The 20,425-nt window shown below is 45.6% G+C and overlaps 1 protein-coding gene across 1 annotated transcript; it reads right to left on the bottom strand.

Annotated features, from left to right (window-relative positions):
* Positions 1-1,104: 1,104 nt before the first annotated feature.
* Positions 1,105-18,942, bottom strand: syt15 (synaptotagmin XV; the record flags this gene model as incomplete). Its single annotated transcript, XM_079493614.1, has 10 exons — positions 1,105-1,244; positions 1,881-2,049; positions 7,646-7,755; positions 8,512-8,620; positions 10,800-10,967; positions 11,675-11,979; positions 16,061-16,239; positions 17,719-17,804; positions 18,733-18,851; positions 18,936-18,942. 10 exons carry the CDS (start codon positions 18,940-18,942, stop codon positions 1,105-1,107), a joined length of 1,392 nt encoding a protein of 463 aa, XP_079349740.1.
* Between the last annotated feature and the right edge of the window lie 1,483 nt (positions 18,943-20,425).

Genomic DNA, 20,425 nt, shown 5'->3' with positions numbered 1-20,425 from the left:
AATTGTCTTCCGGTCCGCTCGTCGGGGGCGGGAATGTACTGTAATTGCTAGGCACAACAGGATTGTTGATCTATTAGTTATTAAGGAGATGAGTTCATGGGCTCCATCTTGCGCCACCATTATCCCTTATCCCTAAACTAATTGCCATTATTTACTATTTTAAAAAACCCTTTAAAATAGTTCAACTAGCCGATCTACATCGAGACTTGATTGTGAGCTTGTAGATCGGCTATTTGAACTATTTTAAAAGGTTTTTTAAAAGGTTTTTTAAAATAGTAAAAAAAAAAGTAAAATAGGGATATAGCCCCATGTGTTTCAGAATCTGTCAAAATGTATTAAGCACTCTGGTGTTTCAACTGCCATGTTCAAACTGCGCAACAATGAAAAGTATGCCTTTTCAGATGTCACAGCTACTGTATATACACCGTCCATATGTTGTTGTTGTTGTTGTTGTTGATGATGAGGACAGGAGAAGTGAGAATTAGGTTAGGTCAGGGTGGCTCAGGGGTAGAGTGGCCCAGAGTTAGTGTCGAAGTGTCCTTGAGCAAGACACTGAGCCTTGCATGGTTTCCTCCGCCATCGGTGTATGAATGTGTGTGTGAATGGGTGAATGTAATGCACTGTGTAAAGCGCCTTGGATAAAGGCGCTATATGAATGCACCATTTACCATTTAGGACCACAGTCTGGAAGGGTCAATCCTTATCAAGGTGTCTATGGAGTGACGTCACGTCATCACCACTAGGTCTGGAAAGGGGGCGTGGAAAGGGGGCGGGGAATGGCTGTGAGACAGGCCTATTGGTCGACTGGCCACATATGATGTGATGATTGGCTGTCGACTGGCCACATATGGAGACAATGCTTCCAGAATCGTGAAGCACTTCTTTTGAGTTTCCCATGTTTTAGAATCTAGTATTGTTCGTGTTCAAGAATTTCTTGTTAAATGTGAACGCAAATAAAGATTGTTATATATACACATGTGTTTCTTTGTTTGTTTGTGCGCGTGCAAACGTGTGTGTGTGTGTGTGTGTGTGTGTGTGTGTGTGTGTGTGTGTGTGTGTGTGTGTGTGCGTGCGTGCGTGCGTGCGTGCGAGCGTGTGTGTGTGCTAGGTGCTCCTCCTCAGCCTGTGCCAGTGGGTGAACAGCTGCTGGGGTGTGTTCATGGTGTCCATCCAGTGCTGTAACTGCTGACCTCTGGAGTACATGAAGGGACCCAGGACTACAACTCCCAGCATCCCTGGAGGCTCTGGAAGAAGAAGAAGAATTAGAACACCGTCACCTTCCTGTTGTAGGACTACAACTCCCAGCATCCCTGGAGGCTCTGGAAGAAGAAGAAGAATTAGAACACCGTCACCTTCCTGTTGTAGGACTACAACTCCCAGCATCCCTGGAGGCTCTGGAAGAAGAAGAATAATTAGAACACCGTCACCTTCCTGTTGTAGGACTACAACTCCCAGCATCCCTGGAGGCTCTGGAAGAAGAAGAAGAATTAGAACACCGTCACATTCCTGTTGTAGGACTACAACTCCCAGCATCCCTGGAGGCTCTGGAAGAAGAAGAAGAATTAGAACACCGTCACCTTCCTGTTGTAGGAATGACCAGGCGTGACCACAGAGCAATACTGTATTTTCCACGACAGAGCAAAGCCGGACGGTGCTGTCCTGAGTGTCCTCCTGGACGGTGTCCTCCTGGACGGTGCTGTCCTGAGTGTCCTCCTGGAATAGAGGCACAAAAGGGAGGCGCACCGCCTTGCGCGCGGCGGGGCGGTCCAAGTGTCCCTACGCGTGTTTCAGCCAATCGTGAGCCGTGTCTCGTGTCTCGCCTCCTACGCAAACAATTATGGCTCACAGTTGACCAGTATGACCTGTTGTTGACCTCTGACCTGTGTGCACGGGGTCAGGCTGCTGCAGCTCCACCCTCAGACAGGCGTCGTCCAGCTGCTGGGGGCGGAGTTTAAAGGTCACCTTGAGGTCGAAGGAGGGGTCAGTGGTAGTAGCCCCGCCCTCCACCACCGCGGAGCTCTGCTTGCTCTTCACCACCTGAGTGTGTATCTGCAGACACACGCGCACGCACACACCTGGGAGCAACGTGCACGCACACACGCACGCATTCACAATTCACACACACACACACAGAACCATAACTGTTAAACTAATTTACTAATTGTCCTATCCTTTCTTCAGAGGTGCAGAAGCACAAAGAAACACATTCACACCCACTTTCTCCTCAATATGTACATTTCATCTTCTGAATATAGTTATTATATTAGTCTTGCGTAGACACTAGGCAGACAACTATTACACAATCTCTGAATGTTATATACCACCTACAAAGCACTAAATAACCTGGCTCCCCCATACCTCTGTGACCTCCTCAAACGTCATGTCCCCTCCCGCTCCCTCAGGTCTGGTGATGCAAACCTCCTCGACGTCCCCAAAACCAAACTCCGTACGTGGGGGGACAGAGCTTTTGCCTTTGCTGCCCCAACCCTGTGGAATGCCCTCCCTAAGGCACTCAGAGATGCTCCCACCCTCCAAACTTTCAAAAGCGCCCTCCAGACCCACCTCTTCAACATTGCCTTCCCTAGCTAACCCTTTTCACTGCCTTTTTAATGTTCTTAGCTTTTAGTGTTTTTCCTTTTTTTTCTAATAAAGTTGTTTTTTATTTTGTCGTTACCTCTGTAAAGCCCCCCCCATGTAAAGCGTCTTTGGGTACTCAGAAAAGCGCTATATAAGTTTGAGATATTATTATATTATTATTATTATATAGAGTCTGGAACTACACCTCCCCAAATCCGAGCAAGGAAGCTGCCATTTCTGCTCACGAAAATATATTTTAGAATATCTTTACATTTTTATTTATGTCTTTTTTTCCATTTCTGCTAAACAGCAAGCTATATATGCTTAGATTATCTCGATATTATATTAGGATAAAGATGAAACGGAAGCGGGGGGGTAGGAGGCCTCACTTCCGCTTTATCACTTACTCGTGATCAGAGCTTCCGTTGCTCCAGACTGTATGACGGAAGCATTTATATTTTACTCGTGATCAGAGCTTCCGTTGCTCCAGACTGTATGACGGAAGCATTTATATTTTACTCATGATCAGAGCTTCCGTTGCTCCAGACTGTATGACGGAAGCATTTATATTTTACTCATGATCAGAGCTTCCGTTGCTCCAGACTGTATGACGGAAGCATTTATATTTTACTCATGATCAGAGCTTCTGTTGCTCCAGACTGTATGACGGAAGCATTTATATTTTACTCATGATCAGAGCTTCCGTTGCTCCAGACTGTATGACGGAAGCATTTATATTTTACTCATGATCAGAGCTTCCGTTGCTCCAGACTGTATGATGGAAGCATTTATATTTTACTCGTGATCAGAGCTTCCGTTGCTCCAGACTGTACGACGGAAGCATTTATATTTTACTCGTGATCAGAGCTTCCGTTGCTCCAGACTGTACGACGGAAGCATTTATATTTTACTCGTGATCAGAGCTTCCGTTGCTCCAGACTGTACGACGGAAGCATTTATATTTTACTCGTGATCAGAGCTTCCGTTGCTCCAGACTGTACGACGGAAGCATTTATATTTTACTCGTGATCAGAGCTTCCGTTGCTCCAGACTGTACGACGGAAGCATTTATATTTTACTCGTGATCAGAGCTTCCGTTGCTCCAGACTGTATGACGGAAGCATTTATATTTTACTCGTGATCAGAGCTTCCGTTGCTCCAGACTGTATGACGGAAGCATTTATATTTTACTCATGATCAGAGCTTCCGTTGCTCCAGACTGTATGACGGAAGCGTTTATATTTTACTCATGATCAGAGCTTCCGTCGCTCCAGACTGTATGACGGAAGCGTTTATATTTTACTCGTGATCAGAGCTTCCGTCGCTCCAGACTGTATGACGGAAGCATTTATATTTTACTCGTGATCAGAGCTTCCGTTGCTCCAGACTATATGACGGAAGCGTTTATATTTTACTCGTGATCAGAGCTTCCGTTGCTCCAGACTGTATGACGGAAGCATTTATATTTTACTCGTGATCAGAGCTTCCGTTGCTCCAGACTGTATGACGGAAGCATTTATATTTTACTCATGATCAGAGCTTCCGTTGCTCCAGACTGTATGACGGAAGCGTTTATATTTAACTCATGATCAGAGCTTCCGTTGCTCCAGACTGTATGACGGAAGCATTTATATTTTACTCGTGATCAGAGCTTCCGTTGCTCCAGACTGTATGACGGAAGCATTTATATTTTACTCGTGATCAGAGCTTCCGTTGCTCCAGACTGTATGACGGAAGCGTTTATATTTTAAATGTTTTTTTTTTTTGCGGCTTCCGCCTTTATTTTATATTCTTTAAAGAGGGACAGACAGTAGGCTGACAGGAAATGGGGAGAGAGATGGGGGAGTGACATGCAGTAAAGGCTGTCGGGATCGGGAGTCGAACCCACGGCACACTGCCAGACTGGATTACCAGCCAAGGTGCCTGGACCGCTGAGCCACGGCCCAGGCCGCGTTTATATTTTACTCATGATCAGAGCTTCCGTTTTTAAGGTTTTTAAGCCCGTTTTGAAAGACTCCATGGTCTGCGGTACTGTCAGGTCCATATAAGGACGGCTGGTCTGCGGTACTGTCAGGTCCATATAAGGACGGCTGGTCTGTGGTACTGTCAGGTCCATATAAGGACGGCTGGTCTGCGGTACTGTCAGGTCCATATAAGGACAGCTGGTCTGCGGTACTGTCAGGTCCATATAAGGACGGCTGGTCTGCGGTACTGTCAGGTCCATATAAGGACGGCTGGTCTGCGGTACTGTCAGGTCCATATAAGGACGGCTGGTCTGCGGTACTGTCAGGTCCATATAAGGACGGCTGGTCTGTGGTACTGTCAGGTCCATATAAGGACGGCTGGTCTGCGGTACTGTCAGGTCCATATAAGGACGGCTGGTCTGCGGTACTGTCAGGTCCATATAAGGACGGCTGGTCTGCGGTACTGTCAGGTCCATATAAGGACGGCTGGTCTGCGGTACTGTCAAGTCCATATAAGGACGGCTGGTCCACAGGCGCGCTGCTGCCCAGCAGAAGGAAGGCCTGGTCGGTGCCCCATGGAGTACATGGTTGGTATTTGGAACCTCCAGTAGGAATATATTTTCAGATCCGAGGGTGTGGGTGTTTTTTTGGAGGGTTGACGTAGGGTAGGTAGGGAGGGGCAGTTGTGAGTGATAGCGGGTGCCCCAGACCAACAAGTCAAAGGCACCGCTCACTTTATTTTTGCCGTTTCATGAATTTGTCAGATTTTTGAGGGGGCCCTCCTATACACAGGTTTAATGTTTGTCTTTAGTTTAAAGTTTGTTTAGTAAACGCATTGAAAATGAAGGGAAAATTGACGTCATAATGTGTCGTTTACTTCATATTGTCTCTTTATCGTTAATGGCGTTTAATGTTTGTGTTGGCATCGTTTGTTTTACATCACCATTACATCACCTAATCAACAGAGTTAGACTTTAATATATTAGCGCCCCTCACTTCACACGGGTGTGATTTTTATTATTTATATTTCCTTCTTTATCGTAGGCACGCTTTTATTATGCCGTCGTCTGTCGTGATGGCTGCCAGTTCCCACCTGATGTCGTGTGTGAAGTCCGACTGCTCCAGACGGTACTGAATAACTGCTAGCTTACATAATGTCTTGAGGCTAGGATTGAAGTCTAAGACATACAGGTCATCAGGGGTGTGGTCTCCTCCAAAGAGGAAGAAATCTCCTCCAAAGAGGGAGATACGATCTCCCACCATGCCGCAGCGCATCTTATACATTGGACCCGGTCCTTTCCCCTTGGGCTCAACCTTCTTCCAGGAGAAGGTCTCTGGACTGAATTTCCACACATCATTGAGGGTCTTATTGTTGAAGCCACCAAATATGTACAGCTCTCCATTGTAGGTAAAAGCTGAATGACACCAGCGTCCTCCTGGAAGAGGCTGTGCAGAAGGTGTGCTCAACCAGAGGTTGGTCTGTGTGTCAAACACTCTGATAGTGTCCCCAAATACAAACATATTTGTCCCGATGATGGTGGCAGAGTGAAGGTATGAAGCAGGAGGTGGAGTTCCTCTGGTGTTAATGAAAGACCAGACCATTGTGCTGGTGTCCAACTTGTACATGTCATTAGTGTATATATTCAGCTTGGTGAGTCCTCCATGGATAAATATGGCCTTCTCCAACACACAGGCTGAGTGGTCGTACCTCTCCTCTGGAACAGTGCCAGAAACCCTGGGTTTGAACCATCTGTAGGCGTCAACATCAAATGCATAAAGCACATTGCAGTAAGGCTTCCCTCCCCAGATGTAGACTGTAACTTCAACCAACACAGCTGTGTGGCCATAGCGCCTCACAGCTCCTCTTCCCCATGGCGGCGTCCCTGGGGTCAGCTTCCTCCAGCATAAAGACACTGTGTTGAAGACGTGAACATCACTGTCTCCTCCAAAGCAGTACAGCTTGTCCTGCAGCACCACAGCTGCATGGAGATGACCCTTTGCTCCTCTTTTCAGATGGAGGGTCCAGCGGATCATTCTAACGTCAGGTTGTTCTTGCTTCTCTGTCCCACAATGCAGTTCTGTCAACCACACGCTACCTCTTATATCTCTACAGTGGTACAAACGTCATGTGACGCCTCTGGCCAATCTGTGAAGCCGGTGTGTTGCGTCAGCCAGACATACAGTAGTCTATCTGTGTCCGTCACTCAGGGAAAAGGCTCCAGTGTTCAGTGTGACTCTGTGTGTCTATCATAGAGTAATAAAAGGATAGAGACCGAACCGGAGCGTTAGCCCCGCCTGCATTTGAAAGTTGCGAGAGGCAACAGTCTGGTCACGCGAGACTATTACTGTGTCTTAAAGCAGAAATAGCATGCATTTTAAAACTGTTTTTAATATTTAATATCATATTGTCCATGTCCCTCAAACTTATTTCTAATGGTTTCACCACTCTGATATAACCAGCCTTGTCATTTCTTTCTGGACTTTGAAAGCAGTTTTAGCTGCAATACCACAATGTCCTGAGGTGGTGGGGGTGCTGATATGCAGATTATTTAATATTTGAGTCATTATAATACTGATGCTAGATAAACCCAGGCTTGTTTCCATTCCATGCCAGCTTGGAAAATCAACAATGGCGGACATTGTAAACACAGTGGAAATGCAAATTTGGAACTGAAGACTGAAAAAGAGGTGGAATTATACAAAGTAGGGTGACATTGATGACATCATGATGAGGACAAAATCAGTTGAGCTGTTCTTGAGAGCAATTTCCATTAAAGCACCCATATTATAAGCCTGATTGTTCAAAATTGGTTATTTGTGGGGATAGAAAACACATATGGGAGCCCCAAAAACACAAAAGAAATTGAAAAAGTTGAATTTTATGTTATAGGTCCTTTAATTCAGGGGGTTCCCCCTACAAGGTGCAGGACTATAGGTAGGGTGGGTGAGGGCACCACCCTGCGGAGGGGAGGTGTAGGGTGGGTGAGGGAACCACCCTGTGGTGGGGAGGTGTAGGGTGGGTGAGGGGACCACCCTGTGGAGGTGTAGGGAGGGTGAGGGCACCACCCTGCGGAGGGGAGGTGTAGGGTGGGTGAGGGAACCACCCTGTGGTGGGGAGGTGTAGGGTGGGTGAGGGGACCACCCTGTGGAGGTGTAGGGAGGGTGAGGGCGCCACCCTGTGGAGGGGAGGTGTAGGGTGGGTGAGGGAACCACCCTGTGGAGGGGAGGTGTAGGGTGGGTGAGGGCGCCACCCTGTGGAGGGAGGTGTAGGGTGGGTGAGGGGACCACCCTGTGGAGGGGAGGTGTAGGGTGGGTGAGGGGACCACCCTGTGGAGGTGTAGGGTGGGTGAGGGGACCACCCTGTGGAGGGGAGGTGTAGGGTGGGTGAGGGAACCACCCTGTGGAGGGGAGGTGTAGGGTGGGTGAGGGGACCACCCTGTGGTGGGGAGGTGTAGGGTGGGTGAGGGGACCACCCTGTGGTGGGGAGGTGTAGGGTGGGTGAGGGGACCACCCTGTGGAGGGGAGGTGTAGGGTGGGTGAGGGAACCACCCTGTGGAGGGGAGGTGTAGGGTGGGTGAGGGCGCCACCCTGTGGAGGGAGGTGTAGGGTGGGTGAGGGGACCACCCTGTGGAGGGGAGGTGTAGGGTGGGTGAGGGGACCACCCTGTGGAGGGGAGGTGTAGGGTGGGTGAGGGCGCCACCCTGTGGAGGGAGGTGTAGGGTGGGTGAGGGGACCACCCTGTGGAGGGGAGGTGTAGGGTGGGTGAGGGGACCACCCTGTGGAGGGGAGGTGTAGGGTGGGTGAGGGAACCACCCTGTGGAGGGGAGGTGTAGGGTGGGTGAGGGGACCACCCTGTGGAGGGGAGGTGTAGGGTGGGTGAGGGCGCCACCCTGTGGAGGGGAGGTATAGGGTGGGTGAGGGCACCACCCTGCGGAGGGGAGGTATATGTTTACATGGATTGGTCTCTCACCTGCCTCTGTAAGCAGCTGCAGGCCGCGGGCCCTCAGTATGACCACCGTGAGGCGCTGCAGAGCTGGACTGTAGCTCAGGGATATCTGAACATCACCCAGCTCAGAGCACTGGGAGAGAGAGAGAGAGAGAGAGAGAGAGAGAGAGAGAGAGAGAGAGAGAGAGAGAGAGAGAGAGAGAGAGAAGGATCATGACTCTAAAACTGTACACTTTAAAAAGTTGTAGACATTTAGCAGACATTCTTTTCCAGATTGAATTACAAAGTAACACAACACAGTAGTCCCTATATTCAATAAACGACAGAGTAAGTAAAGGTAACTTCTGTAGCCTACCAGGTAAACATCTGACTGAATCTAAATATAATTCTTAGCATTTGTGTTCAAGTAAATCTCTCAAGACGGACCGTTTTAATTCCCCTGGATGTGTCCCACTGAGCAAAAGACGGCGTCTAAAAATGCGATAAAAAACGGCTAAAAGTGAAAGTTTTTTAGACGTTGATTAGCGGTTGTTTAACCGTCTATATATAGACCGTCTATATATAGACGTTTAAACAACCGCTAATCAACGTCTAATCTAAGAATAGACGTCTAAAAAACTTTCACTTTTAGCCGTTTTTTTAGACGAATATTAGACCAAAAAATGCTCAGTGGGGTGTTTTCAGACTATGGTGGAACATGGAGTGTGATTTGTATGTCCTGTTCATGATCCAGTTTTAGGTGATAAGGTGACCACCGAAAACTACAAGATGACGTCAAGCAGCGCAGCGATGGTATATCGCTTCACCGCTCACCCAAACACATCTCTCTGTTTTTACTAGAACTACAACATGACATCACTGAGCCTCGTGGTAAGAGACTCACCACTCACCCAAACACATCTCTCTGTTTTTACCAGAACTACAACATGACATCACTGAGCCGCGGTGGTAAGAGACTCACCGCTCGCCCAAACACATCTCTCTGTTTTTACTAGAACTACAACATGACATCACTGAGCCGCGGTGGTAAGAGACTCACCGCTCACCCAAACACATCTCTCTGTTTTTACTAGAACTACAACATGACATCACTGAGCCGCGGTGGTAAGAGACTCACCGCTCGCCCAAACACATCTCTCTGTTTTTACTAGAACTACAACATGACATCACTGAGCCGCGGTGGTAAGAGACTCACCGCTCGCCCAAACACATCTCTCTGTTTTTACTAGAACTACAACATGACATCACTGAGCCGCGGTGGTAAGAGACTCACCGCTCACCCCAAACACATCTCTCTGTTTTTACTAGAACTACAACATGACGTCACTGAGCCGCGGTGGTAAGAGACTCACCGCTCGCCCAAACACATCTCTCTGTTTTTACTAAAACTACAACATGACGTCACTGACCCGCGGTGGTAAGAGACTCACCGCTCACCCCAAACACATGTCTCTGTTTTTACTAAAACTACAACATGACGTCACTGAGCCGCGGTGGTAAGAGACTCACCGCTCGCCCAAACACATCTCTCTGTTTTTACTAGAACTACAACATGACATCACTGAGCCGCGGTGGTAAGAGACTCACCGCTCGCACAAACACATCTCTCTGTTTTTACTAGAACTACAACATGACATCACTGAGCCGCAGTGGTAAGAGACTCACCGCTCGCCCAAACACACCTCTCTGTTTTTACTAGAACTACAACATGACATCACTGAGCCGCGGTGGTAAGAGACTCACCGCTCGCCCAAACACACCTCTCTGTTTTTACTAGAACTACAACATGACATCACTGAGCCGCGGTGGTAAGAGACTCACCGCTCGCCCAAACACACCTCTCTGTTTTTACTAGAACTACAACATGACATCACTGAGCCGCGGTGGTAAGAGACTCACCGCTCACCCAAACACATCTCTCTGTTTTTACTAAGCAACGTTTTGGTGGTCACCTTATCGCATAAAACTGCAGTATGAAGGCCTTTGCTTTTTAGGTTTCATATTAAAAAATCACACCCGTGTGAACTGAGTGGTGCAAATCCCCCCCCCCCCCCCCCCTCTCTCATTAGCAGGCAACAGTGCAGCACTATTTCTCTCTCTCTGTTTCTGGCACAGCGCCACTTGTGGTACTCATTGGTACTGGTGCTCATTAACGTCACACACAAACATAGTCACACACAAACATAGGTGAAGACGGACATTGCTGTTCCTTGGAGTGGTTGCACCTCAAAAATGGCAAAAGTACAATAGTACATCTATGAAGCTGGAAACACGACGTGAGAGCTCGTGCGTGCGTGCGTGTGTGCGCGTACCTCCGGCTGCGTGTGCGTCTCCAGGTCCCTCCAGAGCACCCTGCCGGCGGGACACAGCGCCCCCTCCAGGGAGAAGCTGACCCTGCCCACCGCGTGGCGCTGACCCCCCCGATCCACGCTCTGCACACACACACTGAGGGTGCTGTGACACACCGACACACCCGACAACTGCACGCGCGCGCGCGCACACACACACACACACACACACACACACACACACACACACACACACACACACACACACACACACACACACACACACACACACACACACACACACACACACACACACACACACACACACACACACACACACACACGGTGCTGTGACCATGAGTGGCCTAAGATTAGCCGGCATGACAAAGAGCAAAGCCAAACAACTTGCCAAATACTGCTCTGTTTGGGCTGTTCTAGGCAGTTTGTCTGTGTGGAGGAGGAGGTGCCACGTGTATCCTTAAAGGGACACTTCACCCTTTTTGTAAAAAAAATGTTAATGACGTTTAGAAGATTTAGAACACTTTCCTGGGGGTCTTTATGTGTGTAATATGTGGCTTTAGATATTTTAGATTTTAGCAGTGAGCTAAAATATGGGAATTGTAGTCCAGAAAGGAAGTGAAGCTCACTGCTAAAATCTAAAATATCTAAAACCACATATTACACACATAAAGACCCCCAGAAACATATATTATTTTGCAAAAAGGGTGAAGTTTCCCTTTAAGTGAACATGAACTGTCAACCCCGTTATATTTGTTTCCTTGTCAAATGAATTTTTTTGTGGATTAAAATAAAGAACTAAAATGTGCGTGCGTGCGTGCGTGCGTGCGTGCGTGCGTGCGTGCGTGCGTGCGTGCGTGCGTGCGTGCGTGCGTGCTCACCTGGAAGAGGCAGCAGTGGTTGAACTCGGGGTCGGGCCCTGCGCCTCTGGCTCTGACCTGACGGGGGCGCCGCTGCTCGTCGTCGGGCAGCAGCCGCAGCTCGGCCGCCGTGGCGTTGCCGTGGAAACGCGGCGGCAGGTTGGCCAGGCGGAGCAGAGACACCAGCAGCTGGCCGGGGGCGTGGCGGTACTCCACCGCCAAGCAGAGCCGCGGCGTGGCCACGCCCCCCCCAGGGGGCGGGGCCGCCGCCGCCACCTCGTTAACACAGTACAGGCCCGACAGCACCGTGCCTATCGGGTACCAGCCTGGAGGGGGAGGGGGAGGGGGGGAGGGGGGATGGGTATCGTTTAGGCATGTAACGATTCACTCAACTCACCATACGATTCATATCACGATATGAGGTTCACGATACGATTTTTCACGATATTTAAAAGAAAAAGAAATTTCCCAGAAAAATTATCGATTTTTTTATTTTAATAAAATCGATTCATATCGTCGGGATTAATATATATATATATATATATATATATATATATATATATATATATATATAACGATATATATCGATATACGATATATCGTTACATAGTATCGTTAGGATGTTGATTCTGGTTCCGATTCTGCTTATACTTATCAATTCCCCATTTCGGTTCCATAAAAGGTAAAAAATAACTAAAATAGTTTAGATAACAAAAATATCTGAATGATATAAGCGTTAAATGAGACACTTTGTCGTGACAATAGATCACTATTGTCCCTGTAATGAATTCAACGTAAATAATTACAATGTATGAATGAATGAACCATTATAAAGCTTCACCTCCCAATGTATGAATGAATGAACCATTGTAAAGCTTCACCTCCCAATGTATGAATGAATGAACCATTATAAAGCTTCACCTCCCAATGAATGAATGAATGAACCATTATAAAGCTTCACCTCCCAATGTATGAATGAATGAACCATTATAAAGCTTCACCTCCCAATGTATGAATGAATGAACCATTATAAAGCTTCACCTCCCAATGTATGAATGAATGAACCATTATAAAGCTTCACCTCCCAATGTATGAATGAATGAACCATTATAAAGCTTCACCTCCCAATGTATGAATGAATGAACCATTATAAAGCTTCACCTCCCAATGTATGAATGAATGAACCATTGTAAAGCTTCACCTCCCAATGTATGAATGAATGAACCATTATAAAGCTTCACCTCCCAATGTATGAATGAATGAACCATTATAAAGCTTCACCTCCCAATGTATGAATGAATGAACCATTATAAAGCTTCACCTCCCAATGTATGAATGAATGAACCATTATAAAGCTTCACCTCCCAATGTATGAATGAATGAACCATTATAAAGCTTCACCTCCCAATGTATGAATGAATGAACCATTATAAAGCTTCACCTCCCAATGTATGAATGAATGAACCATTATAAAGCTTCACCTCCCAATGTATGAATGAATGAACCATTGTAAAGCTTCACCTCCCAATGTATGAATGAATGAACCATTATAAAGCTTCACCTCCCAATGTATGAATGAATGAACCATTATAAAGCTTCACCTCCCAATGTATGAATGAATGAACCATTATAAAGCTTCACCTCCCAATGTATGAATGAATGAACCATTATAAAGCTTCACCTCCCAATGTATGAATGAATGAACCATTATAAAGCTTCACCTCCCAATGTATGAATGAATGAACCATTATAAAGCTTCACCTCCCAATGTATGAATGAATGAACCATTATAAAGCTTCACCTCCCAATGTATGAATGAATGAACCATTATAAAGCTTCACCTCCCAATGTATGAATGAATGAACCATTGTAAAGCTTCACCTCCCAATGTATGAATGAATGAACCATTATAAAGCTTCACCTCCCAATGTATGAATGAATGAACCATTGTAAAGCTTCACCTCCCAATGTATGAATGAATGAACCATTATAAAGCTTCACCTCCCAATGTATGAATGAATGAACCATTGTAAAGCTTCACCTCCCAATGTATGAATGAATGAACCATTGTAAAGCTTCACCTCCCAATGTATGAATGAATGAACCATTTTAAGCTTCACCTCCCAATGTATGAATGAATGAACCATTGTAAAGCTTCACCTCCCAATGTATGAATGAATGAACCATTGTAAAGCTTCACCTCCCAATGTATGAATGAATGAACCATTATAAAACTTCACCTCCCAATGTATGAATGAATGAACCATTATAAAGCTTCACCTCCCAATGTATGAATGAATGAACCATTATAAAGCTTCACCTCCCAATGTATGAATGAATGAACCATTATAAAGCTTCACCTCCCAATGTATGAATGAATGAACCATTATAAAGCTTCACCTCCCAATGTATGAATGAATGAACCATTATAAAGCTTCACCTCCCAATGTATGAATGAATGAACCATTATAAAGCTTCACCTCCCAATGTATGAATGAATGAATAATTATAAAGCTTCACCTCCCAATGTATGAATGAATGAATCATTGTAAAGCTTCACCTCCCAATGTATGAATGAATGAACCATTATAAAGCTTCACCTCCCAATGTATGAATGAATGAACCATTATAAAGCTTCACCTCCCAATGTATGAATGAATGAACCATTATAAAGCTTCACCTCCCAATGTATGAATGAATGAACCATTATAAAGCTTCACCTCCCAATGTATGAATGAATGAACCATTATAAAGCTTCACCTCCCAATGTATGAATGAATGAATTATTATAAAGCTTCACCTCCCAATGTATGAATGAATGAATTATTATAAAGCTTCACCTCCCAATGTATGAATGAATGAATTATTATAAAGCTTCACCTCCCAATGTATGAATGAATGAACCATTATAAAGCTTCACCTCCCAATGTATGAATGAATGAATTATTATAAAGCTTCACCTCCCAATGTATGAATGAATGAACCATTATAAAGCTTCACCTCCCAATGTATGAATGAATGAACCATTATAAAGCTTCACCTCCCAATGTATGAATGAATGAACCATTATAAAGCTTCACCTCCCAATGTATGAATGAATGAACCATTATAAAGCTTCACCTCCCAATGTATGAATGAATGAACCATTATAAAGCTTCACCTCCCAATGTATGAATGAATGAATCATTGTAAAGCTTCACCTCCCAATGTATGAATGAATGAACCATTATAAAGCTTCACCTCCCAATGTATGAATGAATGAACCATTATAAAGCTTCACCTCCCAATGTATGAATGAATGAATCATTGTAAAGCTTCACCTCCCAATGTATGAATGAATGAACCATTATAAAGCTTCACCTCCCAATGTATGAATGAATGAACCATTATAAAGCTTCACCTCCCAATGTATGAATGAATGAACCATTATAAAGCTTCACCTCCCAATGTATGAATGAATGAACCATTATAAAGCTTCACCTCCCAATGTATGAATGAATGAACCATTGTAAAGCTTCACCTCCCAATGTATGAATGAATGAACCATTATAAAGCTTCACCTCCCAATGTATGAATGAATGAACCATTATAAAGCTTCACCTCCCAATGTATGAATGAATGAATTATTATAAAGCTTCACCTCCCAATGTATGAATGAATGAACCATTATAAAGCTTCACCTCCCAATGTATGAATGAATGAATTATTATAAAGCTTCACCTCCCAATGTATGAATGAATGAACCATTATAAAGCTTCACCTCCCAATGTATGAATGAATGAACCATTTGTAAAGCCCTTTGAGCACTTGGAAAAGCGCTATAAAAATGCAATTCATAATTTTAAACTAAACGCAATTGGCCCGTATAGTTTGGGGTGGGGAGGATATTGGTCAATGGAATTAGGAGTGTCACAGTCCCGCCCCCTTTCATGACGACGCTAGGCCCAGGAAATAATTCCCAATGCATTTTTCCTCATAGACATTTCAAAAAGTATTTATTTAAATACCTTTTAAGCGTCGTACAAAGCCAACTGGAGTCGTGACAAATCATGACAATAAACACAATATTTTGGACCAAACAAATAATTACAAAGAAGAAAAACTAGAAACAAAGTGTTGTAACCTGCCGTTTTCTTCTTCTTTCTAATTATTTGTTCGTCCCGAAAAATTGTGTTTGTTGTCATGATTTCTCACAACTCGAGTTGGCTTTGTACGAGGCTTAAAAGGTCTTTAAATAAATACTTTCTGAAATGTCTATGAGGAAAATGAAATGAACGGAGAATAATTTCCTGGGCCCTGGTGGTAGGGGGCGGGACTGCGACGCTCTATTGCATGTACTCCTACAGGCCAGGACAGGACAGGCATAAAAGTAAAAGAGTTGCAACATTCCCAGGTTATTCCACTCACTCCTCACAGACAGCGACCCCCGGTGGGCCAGGATGTCTCTGTAGCCTTCATCCTCCATCCCCTCCTCCGTCCCCTCCTCCGTCCCCTCCTCCTCCTCCTCCTCCTTCGGACCATCTTTTGGGCTGCCATGGTTACGTGGTTTAAAGCGTGGAGGCAGTGTGAACGGGACCTCGGTTGGCCTTTCATTACAGACACACACAGACAGACAGACAGTAAGACGCAGCACTCGCCCTAGCCTCCACGACCTTATACAGGCATAAATACAGACAGTAAGACGCAGCACTCGCCCTAGCCTCGACGACCTTATACAGACAGACAGACAGTAAGACGCAGCACTCGCCCTAGTAGCCTCGACGACCTTATACAGGCATAAATACAACAGACAGACAGTAAGACGCAGCACTCGCCCTAGCCTCCACGACCTTATACAGGCATAAATACAACACAGACAGACAGACAGTAAGACGCAGCACTCGCCCTAGCCTCGACGACCTTATACAGACAGTAAGACGCAGCACTCGCCCTAGCCTCAGGACGCAGCACTCGCCCTAGCCTCGACGACCTTATACAGGCATAACAGACAGTAAGACGCAGCACTCGCCCTAGCCTCGACGACCTTATACAGGCATAACAGACAGTAAGACGCAGCACTCGCCCTAGCCTCGACGACCTTATACAGACAGACAGACAGTAAGACGCAGCACTCGCCCTAGCCTCAGGACGCAGCACTCGCCCTAGCCTCGACGACCTTATACAGGCATAAATACAACAAAGGCTACAGTATGTCATTTAGATCAGTGGTTCCCAAAGTGGGGTCCGGGGACCCCCAGGGGTCCTTGAGGGAGTTCCAGGGGGTCCGGGGACCCCCAGGGGTCCCTGAGGGAGTTCCAGGGGGTCCGGGGACCCCCAGGGGTCCTTGAGGGAGTTCCAGGGGGACCGGGGACCCCCAGGGGTCCTTGAGGGAGTTCCAGGGGGTATGGGGACCCCCAGGGGTCCTTGAGGGAGTTCCAGGGGGTCCCCAGCTAAATGAGAGTTTGGAACCAGATGGACCCTTATGGGTTTGTAACTCTGAGAGTGTACAAATGACAGTTAGTACACACTCAGAGTTAAAATTAACATTGATTTTACAATAATAATAAATTGGGGGTCCCAAAGATAGAAAAGCCATTAAATGGGGGACCGTAGTCTAATGCATGTCAAACTGGGGGTCCTTGAAATTAAAATGGTTGAAAATCACTGCTAGAGCCGTTAAAATCTTCTCTTATGGGGGTCCTTGGCATATATTATTTTCTAATGGGAGTCCGCGGGCTAATTAGTGTCAATTTGGGGGTCCTTGACATGAAAAGGTTTGGGAACCAGCTGATTTAGATAGCATATATTATCTAGACGTAGCACTCTATTGTGTATACTCAATAGTTTCATAATTCATTGTACAGATATTCTATTGTTAGACGGATGGATCTGGTTCTTAGCCTATAGTTATGATTCATGATGACTATTTCTGTGTATTTGATGTATTACCATGTGTTGTTGTTCTTGATTACTGTAAATCGCTGACTGTCTGATAAATGCCTAAATTGTGAATTGTAAAAAAAAGTCCCCCATTCGGACCCTCAGGGGGTCCCCGGACCAGTGAATGATGGATGGTTGCTGCTCACCTGTTGCACGGCACTGGAGAAACCAGGAGCACCGGAGCAGTGCATTCTGGGAATGCAGGGGCCACTGTGTAGGTAGAGGTCAGCTCCTGGTACCACAAATATCATTTACAAGTTAGTAATTAGCAGACTGTTGAAGTCTAGTCAACAAGTTAGTAATTAGCAGACTGTTGAAGTCTAGTCAACAAGTTAGTAATTAGCAGACTGTTGAAGTCTAGTCAACAAGTTAGTAATTAGCAGACTGTTGAAGTCTAGTCAACAAGTTCGTAATTAGCAGACTGTTGAAGTCTAGTCAACAAGTTAGTAATTAGCAGACTGTTGAAGTCTAGTCAACAAGTTAGTAATTAGCAGACTGTTGAAGTCTAGTCAACAAGTTAGTAATTAGCAGACTGTTGAAGTCTAGTCAACAAGTTCGTAATTAGCAGACTGTTGAAGTCTAGTCAACAAGTTAGTAATTAGCAGACTGTTGAAGTCTAGTCAACAAGTTCGTAATTAGCAGACTGTTGAAGTCTAGTCAACAAGTTAGTAATTAGCAGACTGTTGAAGTCTAGTCAACAAACGCGTTAATAATCCCTAGAAGTGGTTGTGGTTCTTGAATGTTTTTGGCTTAGGTACCCATTATTGTCCATGACCTCTGCATCCAAGCACCCCTTTAGCCCAACTAACTACAATGGAAAATATTGACATCTGCAACGCACTACTCTACTCATCGGGATCCCCAGCAAGAGCCTCCAGAGGCTCCAGTACATTCAAAACAGCGCAGCTAGGATCCTGATGAGAGTGTGAAAATATGATCATATTACACCCACCCTCCTCCGTTCTCTCCACTGGCTCCCCGTCGCCTTCAGGACTGACTACAAGATCTCAAAGGCTCATACATACACACCAGTGCATCTACGGAAATGCAGCAGTTGCAGGTTGGTGCCTTGCATTGTTTCTTCCGCCATCGGTGTATGAATTAAGGTGTGTGTGCGTGTGTGCGACGTGCGTGCGTGCGGACAAGGATACAAGGCATACCTGGTAGTGTGAGCGCTCTCTCCTCCTCCTCCTCGTACACAGACAGTAGGACAGAATCCCCAAGAACAGCACCAAGATGACACCCACTGACACGCCCACGGCCAGCAGTACCGTCTGGTCTGGAAACAACATTAATTAAAGAAAAGTGTCAAAGAGAACAAAGAGCAAAACATGGATGAATGAGTCAGCCTTTTCCTGCCTACCTGCCATGGAGAGAAACGTCTTTTAGTTTAGTCAGCAGGTTCACAAGAAACCAGATAAGAGAGAACAAACAAAGTGTAACAGAACCGTTAACAGCCTCTGTTAAGCTTTCCTCTCTCTCAGCATTGGTGCAGCAGACATGCTATAGTAGAGGTCCTTCCTTACAGAGAGAGACAAACGCTGTTCTGTGACCAAGTTGTACACGCATTAAAACCCTGTACGCTGGTCTCCTAAGACATTAAAACCCTGTACTCATGGTCTCCTAAGACATTAAAACCCTGTACGCTGGTCTCCTAAGACATTAAAACCCTGTACTCATGGTCTCCTAAGACATTAAAACCCTGTACTCATGGTCTCCTGTGACATTAAAACCCTGTACTCATGGTCTCCTAAGACATTAAAACCCTGTACTCATGGTCTCCAGGCTGACACAAAGCAGTAGAACTCCTGTACTGTGATGTTGTGCCAGCGTTGTTCTGCTTCAGACTGAGCTATACAGCTCGGACGGACGGACGGACGGACGGCAGGTCACAGCTGCACCATTCTCACCACTTTAGTTCACAGTTTCACACACACTGATATCAGGTCTTGTTTTGGTGGCTGCTGCTGCTGCATGCGCTCATTCATTCATTATCATCATCATCACACAACCCTGTTCTGAGTCCTGACACATTTCTTTGACCTTCCCCAACCTGTGGGGGCCGACCGGGGGTCAGGCCCACTGGTGGGTTAGTTTCGAATTGCAGCCGTCCATATAGGTGCCCTTTGAGAGCGGTTTTGAAGGAGTCAAGGGATTCACATGTCTTAATGACTGTTGGTAGGGCGTTCCACATTTTGGGTATAGGGCCATGACAAATTTAAGTTGTTGATTAATTTGTCAAACTAATAATTGCGATTCACGATGGAATTGTGTTTCTGCTATTTCAATTTCTGCTATTTCTGAAAATAAAAATCCACATGGAAACGATTGACGATCGGTTGCATTAGTTAGTTAGTTCCCACACGTCGTACGGTCTAAATGGGTGTGAGATTTATAGATTTTGGGGCATAAATAATATATATACTTTATATGACATGAGCAGCTTTTAATCCAGAATTGGTCAATGTCACCATGGGCCACATTATACTGTACACTGTACTAAACAAATGAACAAACTTTACAAAAACGGACTTTCAGTAAAGGGCACATTGCTGTCCAGAGGGCCAAAGGGAAGGTGCTCTAGCCCCACTTAGTGTCTTATCTGTGCACGGCCCTGAATCAAAGCAACCGTATTTTAACTGCAGTGACCACTACATTTTGTAGTGAATGATTGAAAACCAGGACATTTTAGTGTTGATATGATGATATCTCCTGTCCTGAATTAGTACTTTATTGTCAGTTCGCACTGAAATGTGTCTTGCGGCCTAGCGGCCTTGTATGCAACACATAAACACACATTTGACACGACACAAAAACAGAAATAAAAATACAGTAGAGACATAAGGGCACAGA

Source organism: Electrona antarctica, assembly GCF_951216825.1.
Source record: "Electrona antarctica genome assembly, chromosome: 22".
Lineage (NCBI taxonomy): Eukaryota > Metazoa > Chordata > Actinopteri > Myctophiformes > Myctophidae > Electrona > Electrona antarctica.
Note: the sequence above shows the minus strand (reverse complement) of the source record. Positions and strands in the feature narration are given on the sequence as shown.